Source organism: Nymphalis io, chromosome 27 (genome assembly GCF_905147045.1).
Source record: "Nymphalis io chromosome 27, ilAglIoxx1.1, whole genome shotgun sequence".
In the NCBI taxonomy this organism is placed as follows: Eukaryota; Metazoa; Arthropoda; class Insecta; order Lepidoptera; family Nymphalidae; genus Nymphalis; species Nymphalis io.
In genome coordinates, this window is record NC_065914.1 from 5,430,906 (window position 1) to 5,449,973 (window position 19,068).

At 32.7% G+C, this 19,068-nt stretch overlaps 1 protein-coding gene across 1 annotated transcript in view; it reads right to left on the reverse strand.

Annotated features, from left to right (window-relative positions):
• Window positions 1-329: 329 nt before the first annotated feature.
• LOC126778828 (scavenger receptor class B member 1) overlaps window positions 330-19,068 on the reverse strand; it is a 117,120-nt gene continuing 98,381 nt past the window's right edge. The window contains exons 5-13 of the mRNA XM_050502530.1: window positions 15,547-15,685; window positions 14,019-14,146; window positions 13,011-13,095; window positions 11,564-11,694; window positions 6,570-6,691; window positions 5,936-6,070; window positions 5,088-5,206; window positions 4,420-4,551; window positions 330-4,344 (exon numbers count right to left, since the gene is read on the reverse strand). Of these exons, the coding sequence (XP_050358487.1) occupies window positions 3,826-4,344; window positions 4,420-4,551; window positions 5,088-5,206; window positions 5,936-6,070; window positions 6,570-6,691; window positions 11,564-11,694; window positions 13,011-13,095; window positions 14,019-14,146; window positions 15,547-15,685 (1,510 nt within the window). The 3' untranslated portion in view covers window positions 330-3,825. The remainder of the gene's footprint in view (window positions 4,345-4,419; window positions 4,552-5,087; window positions 5,207-5,935; window positions 6,071-6,569; window positions 6,692-11,563; window positions 11,695-13,010; window positions 13,096-14,018; window positions 14,147-15,546; window positions 15,686-19,068) is intronic.

A 19,068-nucleotide genomic window follows, 5' to 3' on the forward strand; every position in this document is an offset into this window, starting at 1 on the left:
AATTTTGTCCAAGTCTACTCAGACTAACATTATTTTATGAGCCAGGATGGTCCAGTGGTTATAACGCGTAAATATTAACCGAAGATTGTGGATTAAAATCGAGGCAAGCACCACTGAATTTTCATGTGCTTAATTTGTGCTTTTAATCCCTCTTGCGCTATGCGACGGATAACATCGGGAAGAAACCAGTATGCGTTTAATTTTATTGAGATTCTGTAACACGAGCACTAGACTAGCATTGGGTAGTATATTATGGTTTTCATAAGTGAAATTATATTACAATTTTAATATATCTAGTTTTCTATATGTTTCAAAAATAAAGAACACGATTGAATATTCACATTTTATTATAACAAGGTACTGGATACAAAAATTTTGACCTTAAAGTATTATTTACATTATCATATGTATAAACTACTAAGTAATGTCCTTAATACCCTCTCAATTACATAAAAATTGGAATGTCTTATGTAAACCATTTACATAATTATAATATTAGTCTAAAGTCTTTATTCTTAAAGCTTAATATGAGCTTTTACATTACAATATTATAAAGTTTGTGGCAACACCGTAAAAAAAGCGCGAAATAAAAATTAGGCTAAATAAATAAAATGCAAGACAACAACCCGAAAAAAATAATTATGAAAATAAACCACAAACAGTATAATTATGTAACAAATATAAATTGAGCAAATAAAAAAACACCCAAGAGCCCTAGATTTGTTATTTAACAATTCATGTTAACAATTTATTATTTTTAAAACATTACATTTTAACTAATTTTCTGTATACATTTTGTCATTATTTAATTAAATTACTTATTCATTGACGTAAAAATATATATATTATATTATTATAAGTTTATATTTCGAGGCAGACTTGGGTATAATGTAATCAGATTAATGATGAACGATTACGGTTACAATGTGTACAATCAATCACTATTAACATTGATTGATTGTGCGCTGTTCTGGGGCACTTGATTATTTTGGTTATACTGTAATCGTGATTAATGATTACGTATTGTAATCGTTATCGCTAATCATTAATTTGATTGCATTTTGCCTAAATCTGGATCGATATGTGTAATGTAGAGGCAATTGAAATTATCTTCTGTATAAAAGGTGTTCTTCAAAATGTACGAAAATTAAGATGGCAAAGATTTAAAGGAACACGCTAATACTTGGAAGCCCTCCTTTAAAAGGAGATATTTTCAATTTGTTATATCAATCATGTTTTGAATCCCAATTGATAAGCACGTAAAAAGAGTATGAAATCCTTATATCAGACATTTCAGTTGACACTTTTTTGAGTAACATATGACCTTATTACCCCTACAGTCCATACTTCAATATTAAATGAGGTAATTAAAACAAAAATAATACATTTGCAATATTAAAGCAAAAATAATTTCGTCTATACAATGCTTAATATATATAGCATTTTCTACAATAAATATATTATTTAATTGGTAACTTTATTTTGTAATATGTTAACTCTATGTTTAGTGAAGAAAAATATATCAAACAGTAATATATCTACTGCCATTCCACTAATATTATTACAATTAAAAAGTAGAAACCAGTGTTTTTCGACATGTATATAGACGGTTCATATATTTTTTTAATTTGCTAATAAAAGGTAAAAAATATTCTAATGATTAATTATTCTAAATATTAACACGGTCAAAGTTTTACGTCTATGATTCTAAGGTAATTTTCTATAAAAACTGTCAATTACAATGTACATAATATTATATACTCGTATAAATAGTAAAAGATTTACGTATTTTTTGTTCTGTTGAACTGTGGTAAAAATTCGACTACATATTGTATATTAAAGAAGTAGGATTTTAAATTATTCTTTAGAGAAGAACGTTGAAAAACACTGATATAAACAAAAATCAATTTAAGTACATTTAAGGATATGAATATCTTTCAAGGACCGTCCCCACCTTTTTAAATATAAGGTTAAAATTTTTAATATATAACAGTCCGAATATTTTGTTGAAAATTCTAATATTATTATCATTATACAATTACTAGATAACCAACAACACTGTTAAATGTCATTTTACAAAGACCACATATATTGACGGGAAGAAGATGTCGAAATATATGACAAAAATGTTTCGTTGCTGATAGTGATGATAGCTGATGAATTGTTTTTATATAAGATAAGTAAGAAATTAATAAGGAGACTATTTTCATTATCATCTATTTTATTAATATCTGATATCTGGAAATATCTTTTACATATTGTTTAATGGATTGGGATCTAACTAATTTTAGATTCGATGTTATAAGGAATATTTAGAATAAAAAATAATTGTGGAGCGTTAGTGATCACTTTCATCGATATGATGGCCAGCTACGTAGCTAGCAGTCATGAACAGCACTGGATACAAGTATTTTATGTGTGCCTGTACTGCAGTGGTTTTTTGTGAGCTCGCAAATTGCCTTAAAGGTTGCGCCTTAGCTAAAACGCTGACGATGGCCACTGTAATGTTTACACTTTAATGCACGACGTAAGGTCGGTATTACAAACTAAATAAGATTTATTATATTTTTTATATCAGCTTGCTATGCACACACACCGTCTTCACTTCGCGCGTTCTTCACATACAATATCCGCCATTGTATTTTCCCGCGCTCCGCGATGTGTGTCACCCGAGATGACAGATAATATATACACAGATAATATATATTTATATTATAAAATACTAATTAATATATTACTGTAAATTGTATTGTCATTTAAATTCAATATTGGATATTATTATAACGTCAAACTAACTTTCTGTATATTTTTTGTTATATACATATATATATATAAAATTTGGATTGCTTGGTCACCCCAAAAGTAAACTATTTTATTATTAAATAATTATGTTATTTTTACATTTTATTAATAAGTCTTAAGTCAGAGTCAAAGTTAATCATATTTATCTATTTTGTCATAATAAAGTAGAACTGTTATTTATCTTCAATATACTGGGGAAAAATTTACTAACAAATTATCACTTTGTCGAATAATTGAAACGTAATGTTTTGCCATTATAAATATCGATATATTACGGTAATAATTATGTTTTGACATTACGGTATATAGGTTAAGTACTAAACAGATATAGAATATTCGAAGTTGGATTGAATAAACGTATCGTTACTGATATAAATTAGTTGAATTGATCCCTGTTATGGCCTTGGTAACTTCACTAAATAAAAAAAAATATAATTACAATTATTTTTTTCTGTTGTTCGAATTTTAAAAGTAAAATTATTATTTAAAAAAATGAAAATAAATTTGTTTTTTTTTTCTGATCTTTTGATTGTTATAAGTGTAGTCTATAAATATGTAATTATTTTTAATATATATTATGTATGAAAATATATAAATAAATGTAATAAGATTAAATGAAGTATATTCTTTATGTTATTACTACAGTCAATCATTAATATTTGGTAAATTCTAATCGTTTCCAATTGAGCAATATTTTATAACTAATAAAAAAATACTTACCATACGTATTTGTCAAAATACAATTTGACAATTTCACAATTACAGTATTCGTTATACATTTCGAACACAGCGAATCTCAACACAAAACATATTTTGTGCAAAGAAACGACGATAATTTACATTCAATATGTCAAATCTTTGCCTTGATTTTAAAAAAGTCAACACATAGATAATGTTCAAAATATATCAAACGTCATTTTTACAGATTACCGTCAAATGTCAAAAATGTAAACGAGAAGAGGTAACGATTAACGAATTAGTCATAAAAAACATTTTTGTTCATTGGAAGCTCAAAATTAATTACTAATAACTGTCAGTTACTTTGTATATCCTACTCCGACGATGTTCGGACATAATGAAAGTGTTATCCGAATGTATTAATGATTCTCGTTCTGTTTCTGTGAAATTCGCTTTGACGAAATCTCTATTCAGTATTGATTTCAGTTCGTCAATACTGGTACTGATATTATCTGATCGATTTATAAAATTTAATTCTTGTAATTTTTCTTCTCGACTGCCATGAGGAATATTTGGGTTGGATTGGTTCAAAGGTTGGTATGACGCCTCTTTGTTGGGTAAAAGTTTGTGCGAACTGTTTATTATGAGCGTCGAACCGCGCCTTATAGTTTCACGTCCTAATTCTACAATTTCTAAAGAGTTTTGTCCTATGACAAAACTTTTGTACGCTTTTATGAATACTTTTATTAATATCGCGAGACCTATTATTATTAACGAATATGATATAATTGGTGCTACGATTGGACCAAACGTTGTACCCAAGAAAATCCACTTCCATATTGAAGTTGGGATGCCATCAATACCCTGAAAGGATAAATTATTGTAATAGGAATTGAAAAAAAAAATCATGAATAAAAAAATTGGGCTAGCATTACTTACTTCTTGCGCCCACATCACAGGGAATATGATGTCGGGAAATTTGTGGATATTGTTGACCCTGATATTTGGAGCCTGGTCCACTTTCAGGTTGAGTTGAACCCTCACTTGAGCTTCGATTGGTACTCCTATTTTCTGCAAACATTATTGAAAATATTAGATAATTAGCTAAGGTCTTCCTAATTTAGGATGTTATCTTTGAATATAACAAAAACTATTTCAATAAGAATTTATAATTAAAATAATATATACTTGATTTGTGCAGCCCGCAGATCTGGTTTTCTATCAAGCTAAACAAGTTTTCAAATACCGCTAATGTTTTAACGTGTTCTTAGAATAAACAAAGACCTTGCTTAAAGCATTTCATCATTATTTAACTTTTAATAAAATTAAGATATTGGCAAAATTAGTTTTCTATTGAATTAATTGTCGTGTGGTTTCCAGCAGGGTAGAATGGAGCTGGATTTCTCGAAACTTGAGGGACGTAAAAGCCAACTAAAGGTTTCCATCCTATCTTAATATTATAATGGCAAAAGTTTGTTTATTTGTTGTTTTGTAACTACACCTCCCAACAAACGTAAGCGAAACAGCCAAAAACTATTAGTTCATTAAATCCGTGAGCACTTCAGCTTTGAGTCGGTTTGGAGGTGTACTTTAAAAAAAAAACGTACTTGTTGTAATAAAACATAGCTTTCATGTTTTTTCTTATCTGGCTTGAGACCTTCGAAGGCTTCTAAAAGTGACGGTTCAGCATCATAAAAATGGGGGTAAGATAAGTAGACTGGTGCATCTGAAATTGAAGTAAACTGTTTAAAAAAAACGTTTTTTTATTTATTTAAAATAGGTACGTAGGCATACTGGCAACTGGACCACCAAATGCTAAATAGCCACAACCGTATACATTGGCACTGTAAAAAATATTAACCATCCCTTCCATCGTCAATGCACCACCTTGTGAATTAAGATGTTTTATACCATACCATAATGCATTTTGTAAGTTAGACAACTTGAACTAAGTGAGTTATCACACTGAGTGCTCGGGAATTTACCAGCAAGGCCCTAGATAGATAGACCCTTTCAAAGATTCTTAAATAGTTTTGCTGGTGACAAAAGTAATCTTTACTTTTTTTATCAGAGCAAATTCGTTCCTTTGCTACACTGCTCTTTGTCGGTTATATTTGTGACTGGCTGAGTCTAAGTTTGTTTGACTTATCAATTATTCGACTTATTCTATATTTAAAATATACAATACAAATCGATCTCAAAAACTCTATTTTTAAAATATTAATCAATTTTCATTCAATAAAATTTAAAATATCAATTAAATTTAAATAAAGAAAGGAATTAGTTATAAATCATTTAGGTAGGGATTTACGCACCCAATTAATGTAAAGTCAAAGAGTAACAATTTGTATTGCTGTGTTCCGGTTTGAAGAGTGAGCATAAAAGCACCTTCTTATGTTTGGTGATTGGTTGTATAGGCACTTGTAAAAATCTGATAAAATCAGTAATAACTTACTATATTGACATGGGCTTATGTTTTGCAACCCCCTTGGTGGGCACTTCTCCCCTTGACAATAGCACTTATTTTCTGGATTCACTTCTGCATTTTCTAAGTAATTACTCGGCGGTGTGTAAAGACCTGCTTGTATGCCTAAAAATAGATAATAATTTCATTACAGCAGTGATGATATGGGCGATATCCAGGCTATTAGATTGCCATCTCATGCTCGGTCGTGAAGGAATCGTGAAGAACCAAAAAAAAGCAACAACCTGTAAATTTCTCACTGCTGGGATAAGGTCTCCTTTAAAAGAGAAGTTTGCCTAATTAAATTATATCCACAAGGGCGCAGCGTGGTGGAACAACCTCTAAACCTTTTGTTTGATAGGACAAACGGGGACGTTTGCCCAGTATTGGGACGCTTAAGGGCGTTATTTTACTCTTCCTTTTTTGAGCTAATTTGGTAGAATAAATTAACGCTTTTACGATGAAAAAAAATTGTTCAATTTAGATTTCTAATAATAATTAGTAATTTGAATCTTAGTTGAGTTACAACGATAAAGAAATCCGTTCAAAATGTTTAATATAATTTAGTTTGTTCGGAAAAAACTTATTGAATATTCATTTGGTATTTTTTAAATAAAAATCTAACCTTCTTTGTAAACGGTTTTCCTGAATTTAAGAGGCATGATCCTGCACAAGTCTTTGTCGTACACGTAGATGATTTCGTTCTTCGCTATCAGTTTTGGGGGGAAGAATGAACCTTCAGACGCTCTGAAATCAAGACAAAAGAGTTGATGAGAAACGATAAAAGTCACTCTAAACATTAAACCACCTCATGATAAATAGACACCATTGCATTTTGACATTGGCTTTATAAAGAAAAATTCTTGTTTTTTGGAACCCTCGCGAGCTATAATAGGAACCTTTATCACAATTCATTCTTACGAAGAAACATTCATTTTTATTTATATATAAAGATAATTGTATATTCCTCAATGTAAATATGAACATCTGTTTAATATATAAATATTATTTCTGTTAAAATGTTACAGGAAAAAATATTTATATTGTTGTTAATCTTAAGTAGAAAATCAATATAAAATCTGTCTTAAGGTAAGTAATATGAATAGTGTGACATCCTTTCGTCATCCTTATATAGAAACATTGACAAAACAAATATACAGTCCGTATACAGGTAATACATAAGTTAACTCTTAAATGGAAATATAATAATTTATCTTAAAACAATATTTTTTTGTATAGTTTAGTCGAGTGGCGTTCTATAAGAACAGCAGTCATTACTCAACCGTGAAATGTTGACAACGGACTTTTTGTGATATACTATTTTGATGCGTGTATTCCTGAAATGTTATGATTATTATGATCAATTTCGCATATCACCATCTTACAATTAACGAACGTTTTCTGCGTTGAGTTTCGAATTTGTTCGTACAATTTAGCCCTACAGTACTTGATCTTCAATTATATTTTATTTATTGCTCACAACTAATTTAGTAACAGGACAATGTTAAGTTAAAGCGTTTTTATATAATATATAATATGAGCTTATGCTCAAGAGCAAATGGTTTTGTGCAACAAGCAGTGTCACTAGTGTTTAACTTTCGTTAAACTATAATCGTGATTGATGATTACACACAAATCGTAATCAATTATCATTAATCTGATTACATTTTACCCAAGTCTAGTTTAAATATTTCTGGTAGAATAATTCGAAACATGCAGGTTTCCTAACGATACTATCCCTACACCGCTGAATACAAATTAAGCAAATGTGATATTTTTGGTGGGTCTTCAAAGTGGGGATGTGGTGTTGGTGTTGTTCTTTTTAAATATGGAGATTTAAGTCCCGATTTTGGCTCTTGCTATTGGCGCAGAGAATACGTTACGTCATTCTTATGTATTCGTCTAGGTAAGGCGATTCCCTTACTACTCAACAATAATAGTATAATCATTACTTACAAGCTTTGTAAAAGGAAAATTATTTAGTATTTATTTTCTTAAGCAAACAAAAAATACTCAGTACTTTATATGAATATATAATATGAATAATGTAACAATAAGACAATAACACAAATTGACTCACTGACTGACTCACGAAACGGTTACTTGGAAAGTACAGTCTTAAGTCAATTCCAATGTAAGGTTTAGTAAAGATAAACAAACCTTGGATTGGCATACTCAATGCGATTTGCTAATACTAGGCACGCCTTTTAAGTTCTGTCGTTTCCATATTTCCCGGCAATTTTGAATTTGGAACTGTTCTATATTCGAATTTGTTTAAATTTTGAATCTCAAAACAGTTGAAAGTATAAGAATTAATGCTATTGTTTAGTCACAGCGTCGATTGGAATCTGTCAGGTTACGTACGAAAATCTAGGCTACATAAACAACGAACAGTTCTCGATTAATATATCTTTATTTATAATATAAAACTATTCCACTTAACTACTTATAACTTAAATTTTACTTCCAGTTTTGAGTACAACTTCGTTGAAATTCAAAGTGCATTTCTTCCACGAATCAATAACGAAAATTGTAGACACTGTATGGATTGGTTCCCTCTATTCGCTTACGTTCATAATCCGATGGGACGGCAATCTGTCATGAACGGAAAGAGCTCAGGTGCAGGATCAACGTCTTTACGCACTTTCCGAGGAGTAGTGTAACCACTTCCCGTTATTGGTCCGATCTGTGGCTTGATTCCAGGACTAGGAGTGCTGCCTTACATCTAGCTACTAGACCAAAGAGGCCATTTTAGTATATTGTTCTACCCGACAGTGTTTATAACAAATTAAATACCTAAACATATATAAATATAAAACAGAATATATAATTGAATTTTGAACCTTGATTATGCATGTGCGATGCTGGGCTTGCTAGTAAATAACGTAAACAGTTACGGCATACGAAAAAAAAGCTGACAAAGGATAATTACTGAAGTAAATCATTTTGTATACAGATGAATACAAATAAAGCTGTACAGGGAGAAAGAATTTTAAACAAACTATTTTTCGGCCGCTCGTACAATGTACGCAAGGAGTCAGTTTCATCAAAATAGAAATTTAATAATAAAAAAATACTTTCTGAAGTAATAGTGCAAAAATATAATAAATATAACACCCCGTCTGTATGTACTGGAGGCAGGAGGGCTGATTCATTTTTCGGCTAGAGAATCGAAATTGCGATTCAGAGAAGAAATCTGCTAGCATTCTTACCACCATCCACGCAATTTATACAGTAGCTATTTTTAAAATTTTTATCTGTACATATTTAGGCTTTAATGTCAATAACAACATTAAAAAACATTTCATGTAAAACATATTTACTTTAAAATGGTTATATATATTTTATATGCAATATTTTTTTTAATTGGGTAAATAAATAATCTTTGTAATTGGAAAAACCGGAGACGTTATGTTATCTGGGATGAATTTTAAAACGTGCAAGTACGTGACTTCAAATAATGTATTATATTTAATACTTGTAATAAAACACGAGAGGTCAAAATGGGCACACATATAAATTATATTTTAATTTAATTGTTCAAATGACTGATTTTACGAGCGATTCATTTGATCGCTTTGTGCAAGTCTTGGTAGAAGGATGAGTGAGCCAGTGTAGCTAAAGACACGAGGGACATAATTTATTATATAATACATATAATATATTAGTTCGCAAAGCTGTTGCCGCATTAGTGATGTAAGGGATGTTTAATTTTTCTTACAGCGTCAATGTCTATGTACTGTCTCTTATAATCCGCATTGTCGTTTTACCACTAAATTACTCGTAGCTAATTACGTAAACCGTACAAAACCGGAGTCAGATAATCCTCTATAAACAATGACTTTAAATTTAATAATTATTGTTTTTATTTAATCTTTAAAATTAAGTGGATAAATACTTCTCGTTTTAATTATAGACCCGAATGCCTTGCCCTAGAAAGGATGCAGTGACTGTTAACTTGATACTTAATGTTTATAGATTTTATTCAAACGTTGTTTTAATGGGACTAACCAGCCCACAGTCCCGATGCTGGGAGCATAAAAAATACAGCGTAACCTTGGGATGTGGATGCGTGAGATAGAGGCCTCGTTTGTCCTAAGACGGCGGCTGGGAAAGCTTCGTGCTGCCGTACACATTAGCGAGGAGTGTGGGAGATCACTTTCCCATAAGGAGAGCCACGTATCGCCATGATAGCGCCTCTCCGATCAGTGCCATTAAAAACCCGATAGTATATTGTTCTTACGATTCGAAATTTGAGCTAAGAATCTATATTCTTAGAAACTAGTTAATGCACTAAACAAGACATTAAACATATTAGAAAATCATTTTTCATCTTATCTCTATAACCATCTGATTTTCTATTAGCCGTAATCGCTATTATATTAGTGTTTATTTTTTTTAATTATATTTTTTTTCATTTCATTTATGTAAATACAGACGAATTAAAAGAATTATGTGAATAAATAAATGATATAAATCTTTTACGACATGTTTATGGGTAAAACGTGATTTAATTATAATCTAAATTAGTTATATCGTTTCTGAGATAAGGGATTATTTATTTACATTATATATACATGATATATATCCCAATCGGAATGGCTGTTTAGTTCTGGCAAATTAAAATAGAGCTTACTAGCCGAAATTAATAATGAATATAATCTATTTTTTTTAATTTATATTAAGGAGGTTGGCAAAGAGGCCAACTTATGGTAAGTGAATTCCACCTCTATACATTGGCGTAGTAAGAATTATTAAGACTTACTTCTAGACACTTAGAACTAACTGTAGTTAGACTAACTTATTCACCCTTCAAACCGGAACACAACAGTACTAAGCATTGCTGTTTAACGGTATATCTGATGAGTGGGTGTGGCCAACCCAGACAGACATAAAGCCCTAACTAATAGCCTTTAGCCCTAAACCAAGTAAATACACAGAACCCTCGTTGTTGGAAGAAATCTCTGCAAGAGATGAGTATGCTTTTTATAATAAGTTCGCTTTTAAGTTTTTTTTGTATCACTTGTATATTGTTTTAGACGCTGTCACGTGTTACCAGCTCAACCGATCATCATGAAATTTGGCATACACGTTGTCAGTGGTGGTGGTTCCCTCAATTTCGCGGGTGAAAATATTACATAAGGCTGAAGTTTGTTTGAACGCGTTAATTTAAAGAATTGCAAGTCTGATTTTAAAATATTTTTTGGTTAGCTAGCCAATATATTGCATAGCTCCTAAGGTCCTAGGACCTTCAGGGTGAAGCTGCGTGGAGTGGCTAGTATATATATAAATGAGGACTTAAGAATTCTTACATTGCACAAAAAAAGCGCAATTTTATATTCTTATTACTGTAAAACTTGTAAAAATATTTGTGCGCAATTTAAAATGTACGTGTTAAAAATTTGTTAACAATGTCTTATTGCGGTTTGAATAAAAGCCACGAAAAAAACACAGTGTTTAGTCTAAATGTAAAATAAAATACAAAAAAACTTTAAGACTTTAAAAAAAAAATTTAAATATATATTAATGTGAGGAAAAAAAATTAGGATAAAAAGAAATTAAAAAAAAAATGTCCTTGATAAAGCTGGTTATGTTTACTTTATCCGCTTAAGGTCTTACCTTATGTTATTGCAAGGACTCTCAGGCCAGTATGGTAGATGGTCCAGGCCATTAAGTTTGTCCAAGTATCCGAACTTCTCCATGTCCTGACCGGTGTAAATCGTCGATACTTCGTCCAGTGTTCCGTTCCTCTTAAATCGAAAATAACAGCCATTGTATAATTACAGTTGTAATAAGTATAGTAAGAGTATAAATATTAAAGATATAGCTTGGAGTTTTATCCATTTCGCTTATATATCGTTTGATGAAACACAGGTTTGGTGAAACATAGAATTTTATGAACACACAGTTAAACACAAAATCGTTACGTGTCCTGTTTTATTTTATTTTTTATTGAATAGATAGGTGGACGAGCATATGGACCACCTGATGGTAAGTGGTCACCAACGTCCATAGACGTGTTGGTATTGTAAGAAATGTTAACCATCACTTTTTTCGCCAATGCGTCACCAACCTTGGGAACTAAGACGTTATGTTCCTTGTGCCTGTGCACAATAATAATAAATACTGCATCTTTGCGGTAGATTTATGAAAAATGTGTTTTATAACTGTGACTTTTGGCTAATGGTGATATAAAATATAGTGACAGATCTGAAATTGACAGTGTGCGTCATTTTTAAGATGTTATATCCCTTGTGCCTACAAAACTCTATTGAGTACTAACTGATGAGTGTCTTGTACCTAGATCTAGACCAATAAATGTAATCATAACTAAAAATTTTCAAACGCTGAAAAACCATTTTTATATTCTATATAATAAAATCGAAACTCATCTGAATTTCATTATGAACATAACAAATTCTGAACACGAGACACTTAAAACAATAATTATGTTAAAAATAAGATGATATATAAAGGTAATCAGCATTAATCGATTTTCGATATTTTTCAACTTTCTTTAACGAGTTTCGAATTTATTCTCTAAGACCATATAAAACAGCTAGAAAATAACCTTCAATCTTGTCAAAGCTTTTCTCCCTTCGAAGAAGAGTGCGAAATATAAACAGCAAACGCCATATTTTCCAATACATGTTTACGATTCCTAAAATCGTTTCAAATCAAGACGAACCATAAAAAGTGCCCAAAATGTCACGCACCTTTGATTGAAGTCCACGTGTCCATCCATTATGCCTAGTCTTTATCATCTGGTCTAGACCAAAGACCAGTTTCAGAAAGCAAAATAAGAAGAAAAAAATCAATAAAAAATTCAATTTAGTCATTTTTAAACCAGATCTAAAATGTTACACGATACTCACGAAGCATTTACTTCATCATTTATCTTGGATACAGTTTTTTGGACCGAATATATATGGGAGGGTGATCCTCAAGAATACCACTATATACTTGGTCTTATAGAGTCCATTTATATTGTTCCTGAATTTATTGACAAATAATGCCAGACATTCGTAAATATATAAATTGTATAGGTTAAATATGTTGTACTTACGGCGAGCAAAAGTCCCATTTGACTGTTTGGTCGTTTTCCCTTGGGGTAGAAATAGTGCGCGAGAGTGACTAGAGGGTCATTGTAACTAAAAAAATAAAATATATTGTGTTTGATTCATTATCCTCAATACCGATTTCGGTTATGGTGGCTAATTTCTGGAGACTAACCTATTGCGAAGGAGATATTAAAGAGCACATTGACGGGCCGGTTGGCGTGGTTGGTAGATACTTGCCTTTCACGCCGAAGGTTGTGGGTTCGATCCCCACCCAGGACAGACATTTGTGTACATGAACATGTCTGTTTGTCCTGAGTCTAGGTATAATTATCTATATAATGTACGTATTTATAAAAGTAAAATAGTATATGTCGTATATCAGTTGTCTGGCTTCCATAGTACAAGCTCTGCTTAGTTTGGGATCAGATGGCCGTGAATAATGTCCCAGGGTATACAAGTGTATGCGCAAACATTAGTCACACACATAAGACACAATCAATCTATCTTTGCTTTTGACTTACGTTAGATTTGATTTGATAAATGATTTTATTTCCAGACAGCTTCACAATCTAAACCATAGCTTCACAATCTAAATTACAGTACTCATTTTGTCGTTAGTCCACAAAAAACAAACGTTTTTGTTATGAGATTTAATTTATTCTATTTTTATTTTTTGGCACATTTTTCTTTTGTTTTTTTACTTATTTGAAATCACACATCATTCATAAAATCTATGAAAAGTGCACTTTACGCAAGGTTAACTTTAATATGTGTTGTATTAATGATAGACGGATGCTTGACATTTATAACAAAGGATTTTCCTATCATAGAGGTCAACGATCAACAGTTTTCGAAAACATTATACTTTTGTAAATACCAAAAGTGTTGCTGTACTTTTTTGTGCAAATTAAATTATTATTATTGCGAATTTTATTTCGACAGTTTTATAAGCTATTTCTCAAAATATTAATTATATAATATATATATAAATATTACTTGGTATATAAACTAACCCAAATACGAGTTCTTCGGCTGTAACATGAACGAACGGCTTAGCTCGTTCCCTGTATGTTATCGCTAAGCCCGAAACGAGCAAGTTGAACAGCCAGCCAGCGAGGTTTGGGGAGAATGAGGTGACTGTCTGAAAAGGGAAATATATTAGCGAACGTTAAATAAATAATTAATACATAAGGCTTAATAAAATATAACAATTGAATTTGTTTGTATTTTAGTGTTCGTTGTATAGTGGTTTATAAATAAATGATAATTCTGTTCTATTTTTTTTATAGAATATGAAGGTGGACGAGCGTATGGGCCACCTGATGGGAAGTGGTCACCAACGCCCATAGACATTGGCATTGTAAGAAATGTCAACTAACGCTTACATAGTCAATGCGTCACCAACCTTGGGAACTAAGATTTTATGTCCCTTGTGCATGTTATTACACTGGCTCACTCATCCTTCAAACCGGAACACAACAATATCAAGTACTGCTGTTTTGCGGTAGAATATCCGATGAGTGGGTGATACCTACCCAGACGAGCTTGCACAAAACCCTACCCCCAGTATTCATAATATATATGTAGATATTTTTAACTTTGCATATAAATTATGTTGAAAAAGATAAATTATTACCACACAATACAACGAGCCGTGATGCCCCAGTATTTAGTAGACGAGAATCTTAATCTATGATCCGAATTCAAGCCCAGGCAAGCACCACTGTATGTATGTTCATGTGCTTAAAATATGTTTATAGTTATAAACTTGCCGCCTGCACCGCCTACACCACTGAGCACGATGAAGTCATCGGTGTAGGAAAACATTATGAGAAAACTTTCATGTAGCGGATGGAAATTTGTTTAAGCCAACACGCAGTGTGCAGCAGCGCGGTGGAATAATCTCTGAACATTCTCAAAAAAGAAGATAACGTCTTAGCCCTGCAGTGGGACATTTAAAGGTTACTTTTACACAAAAAGAGGAATATATAGATTATAAAAAGCGTTAAGTTCCTATCGTAATAGCCTGTGAATGTCCCACTGCTGGGCTAAGGCCTCCTCTTCCTTTTTTTGAGGAGAACGTTTGGGGCTTATTCAACCACGCTGTTCCAATGCGGGTATTATGGAATACACATGTGGCAGAATTTCAGTGAAATTAGACACATGCAGGTTTCCTCACGATGTTTTCCTTCACTGTCAAGCACGAGAAGAATTACATATAAAATAAGCACATGAAAATTCAGTGGTGCTTGTCCGGGTTTGAACCCATGATCATCGGTTAAAATTCACGCATTCTTACCACTGGGCTATCTCGGCTTTATAAGTTAGCCAAGTTCATATAAGTTGATTTCAATCCATACATGTTAACGGCCTTATTTAAAATCTGCTTAGCGGCTGTTTAGTAACCTGATGTCTCTCTTTCTGTCATTATTGATTTAAAATACGAAAGAAGAAGACACAGCATGTTTGTATTTCAATTTACCATATGCATTATGACCATTAGATATATTTTTGTGTGTTTAAATATATATACGTACTTACCAAAAGCGGTATGTTTGGTACGACCAGTTTCTGTGTCTTGTCTACGGATAATTCCGGTACGAATCTTAAAATCTTGTTATGTTGATATGTCACCGTGTCGTTATCATGAAACTTTATATTTACTTTTTCCATATCTTCCCTGTGAACAAAATGTTGAGTATAAATAATTGCTCTACTTAACTAAGAAATCTATACCAGTTGTATATTATTCTCGTGACTGGTTGGTCTAGTATAAGGCCGCAGATATCAAGAACCTTCGAACCACAGGTCGGGCAAGTAAAAATAAAGGGATTTTCTTTCGAAAATTCTCAATTGCAGCCCCTGGAAATTAAATTTGTGTATACTCCTAGGCCTCGGAAAGCACGCAAAGCCGTCCTGCGTCTGAACGTTTTTCAGTCGTATTGCCGTCCCATCGGATTATGAAAGTTAGGGAATAGAGAGTGCAATTGTGTTTGCGCACACTCTTGTGTACTTAATCCTGCGCAGTTGGCTCACTTGAGATTGGCCGCAGTGGCCGAAATCGGTCAAAGACATTGTCATCGAGATCGAAAAAAAAAGTTGTAAGTTAGAACTTATGACTTCAATAACAAGTCAAGCAATTGCTATTTCCGTCAAGGTAAGGGTGAGTTAAGGTAAAAATAATACGTTATTGTTAAATGTCACTCGACCAATTTCCTTTGTTTACATATATGGCCCTATATTTCTTTTAAATAAAGAAGTTTGACCCTTCTTTTATATTATCCAAAAAAATACGACAATTTTTCATGTTCGCATAATAGATACCAATTTGAAACATGCTGTGTTCTCCTATATTTGGAGGATTTATAGTTGAGTATATATGTACAATCATTTCATTCGTAATACATCTTATATAATATAAAGAGATAAAGCTTATAAGTTAGGATGTAGAAGGTAATTGCTGAAATTTTATCGATTCAACTTTGATCAATATTTATAATGAAACCTATGGACGTAGGCTATATATTTTTCTGTTAAAATATAAGGGTTTCTAGTGGAGGTTTCGTTTTTGTATAAAATCAGTATGTAGACGAGCAAATCGGCCACCTGATGGTAAGTGGTCACCACCGCCCATACACGTTAACAAGAAACATTAACCATTTCTTACGTCTTAGGAACTAAGATTTTATGTCCCTTGTGACTGTAACTGGCTCATTCACCTTTCAAACCGGCACACAACAATACTAAGTACTGTTATTTAGCGGTAGAACATCTGATCAGAGGGTGATACTTACCCAGACCACCAAGTATAATCGTATATGTTAGAGTTAATTCAGAAATTTATATCATTTAAACATACCTTATATTTAAAATTCTTTTTATGTATTATATACTTCGTCAACCAGGTTTTGATAGTAAATAAATAAATTGATATTATCAAGTCGAGTTACGAAAGTACCTTTATACTATAATTTGATTGGATAAAAATATTGTTTTTAAAACTTTCACGTGTTATATGCCCGCTGTTACATTAATTACGTAAATTCGTTGTAATTTCACTTTCGAAGTGTATTTTTATATATTTTTTTTGCCGTCGGTACATAGTTGTTTGTCTGTTATTTTTTATGTGTAATCATCTTAGCGCATGGTACACGGTAGGGGGTAAAAAGAGTTCAAGCGTCAGATGATGTCAGCGTAAGATTTCCAGCGTCAGATGACGTCAGCGTAAGATATGTTATTGTAAGTGTGATAATGTGTGCGTGAGATCGGTACACGGACTGAGAGCTCAAATGTCACATCAATTCATGTGAGTACATTGACACACAGTTTTTTTTTAAATTTTAAAACCCAGAAATATAATCTTGTCTTATAGAGAAGGGGAAGGCAAGCTGTTCCAGGGAGGGTACAGCTGTTGCAATACATTTGACACATAGAGGGGCCCAGTTCTACTAAAAAATTGTCAATTGGTCGCAATCTAATCGAAGCGTGATCGTTGCCATTAAACCGTTTTCCTATTCTTTAATTTAATTATCGATTATTGGCATAAAGTTAATAATTACGTTTGGTTTTGACATAACGGTATAAGTTAACACCATCTCGGTTCGGTTTCGATCTGAATGAATATAGAATAGTCAAAGTTGGATTGGATTTGAATCGGGAACGTGTCGTAATCCTTATAGATTAGTAGAGTCACCCCCAGCTTTGCCAGTTATATTCATTTTTGTTACCTTAACGTGACTAAACCGTATCGTAATAAGACTTTACAAACAGCCTTGGAGCTAGATTTATGTATATCATTAAAACATCTTATGTATAAGAGCCGAAATGGCCTAGTGGTTAGAACGCGTGAATCTTAACCGATGATCGTGGGTTCAAACCCGGGCAAGCACCACTGAATTTTCATGTGCTTAATTTGTGTTTATAATTCATCTCGTGCTTAACGGTGAAGGAAAACATAGTGAGGAAACCTGCATGTGTCTAATTTCATTTAAATTATGCCACATGTGTATTCTACCAACCCGCATTGGAGCAGCGTGTTGGAATAAGCTCCAAACCTAAAAAGGGAGAAGAGGCCTTAGCCCAGCAGTGGGACATTAACAGGCTGTTACTTTTTAATTTATGTATAAGAGAGCCCCTTATTCTGTAGTGTAATACAGTGTTTAGAATTCACAAAGTAATTTACTCTTAAAATGTTGAAAACCTAAGTTACACTATTTAGTCGCGTGTAACCTGTTAAAGGTTCTAATTCTCAATGTTGCATTTACCGTAACCACCTGTGAATGTCCCACTGCTGGGCTAAAGACCTCCGCACCTCTTTTTGAGGAGAAGGTTTGGAGCTTATTCCACCACGCTGCTCTAATGCGGGTTGGTGGAATACACATGTGGCAGAATTTCGATGAAATTAGACACATGCAGGTTTCCTCACGATGTTTTCCTTCACCGTCAAGCACGAGATGAATTATAATCACAAATTAAGCACATGAAAATTCAGTGGTGCTTGCCCGGGTTTGAACCCACGATCATCGGTTAAGATTCACGCGTTCTTACCACTAGGCCATCTCGGCTTTTTTGACAATTCAAGATCGTTATGTGCAATAATAGCGATATATAGTGTTATTACCCTTTATATATAAAGCTATGTTGACTGCCTCGTTGGTATAGTGGCTTGACGTAAGGCGGCAGACCCAGGTCGGACTAATAAAAAGTTATTTTTCTGTCAGAAAATTCTCAGTAGCAGCCCGGTGTCTGGAAGTTGGGAGTGTGTACACTCCCGTACTTCGGAAAGCACGTTAAATGTTGGTCCTGCGCCTGAATTCTTTCCGGTCGTGTCGGAATGCCGTCCGATCGGATTATGAGAGTTAGGGAATAGAGAGTGCACCTGTGTTTGCGGACACACTTGTGCACTATGATATCTCCTGCGCAGTTGGCTATTCTCTCTTGAGATTGGCCGCCGTAGCCGAAATTGGTTTGGAGGACATTAATATTTATATAAAGATTTGCACGTATAATATTACAATGTAATTGATTCAAACTTCTGATATTGTATAGTTAAATGGAATTATC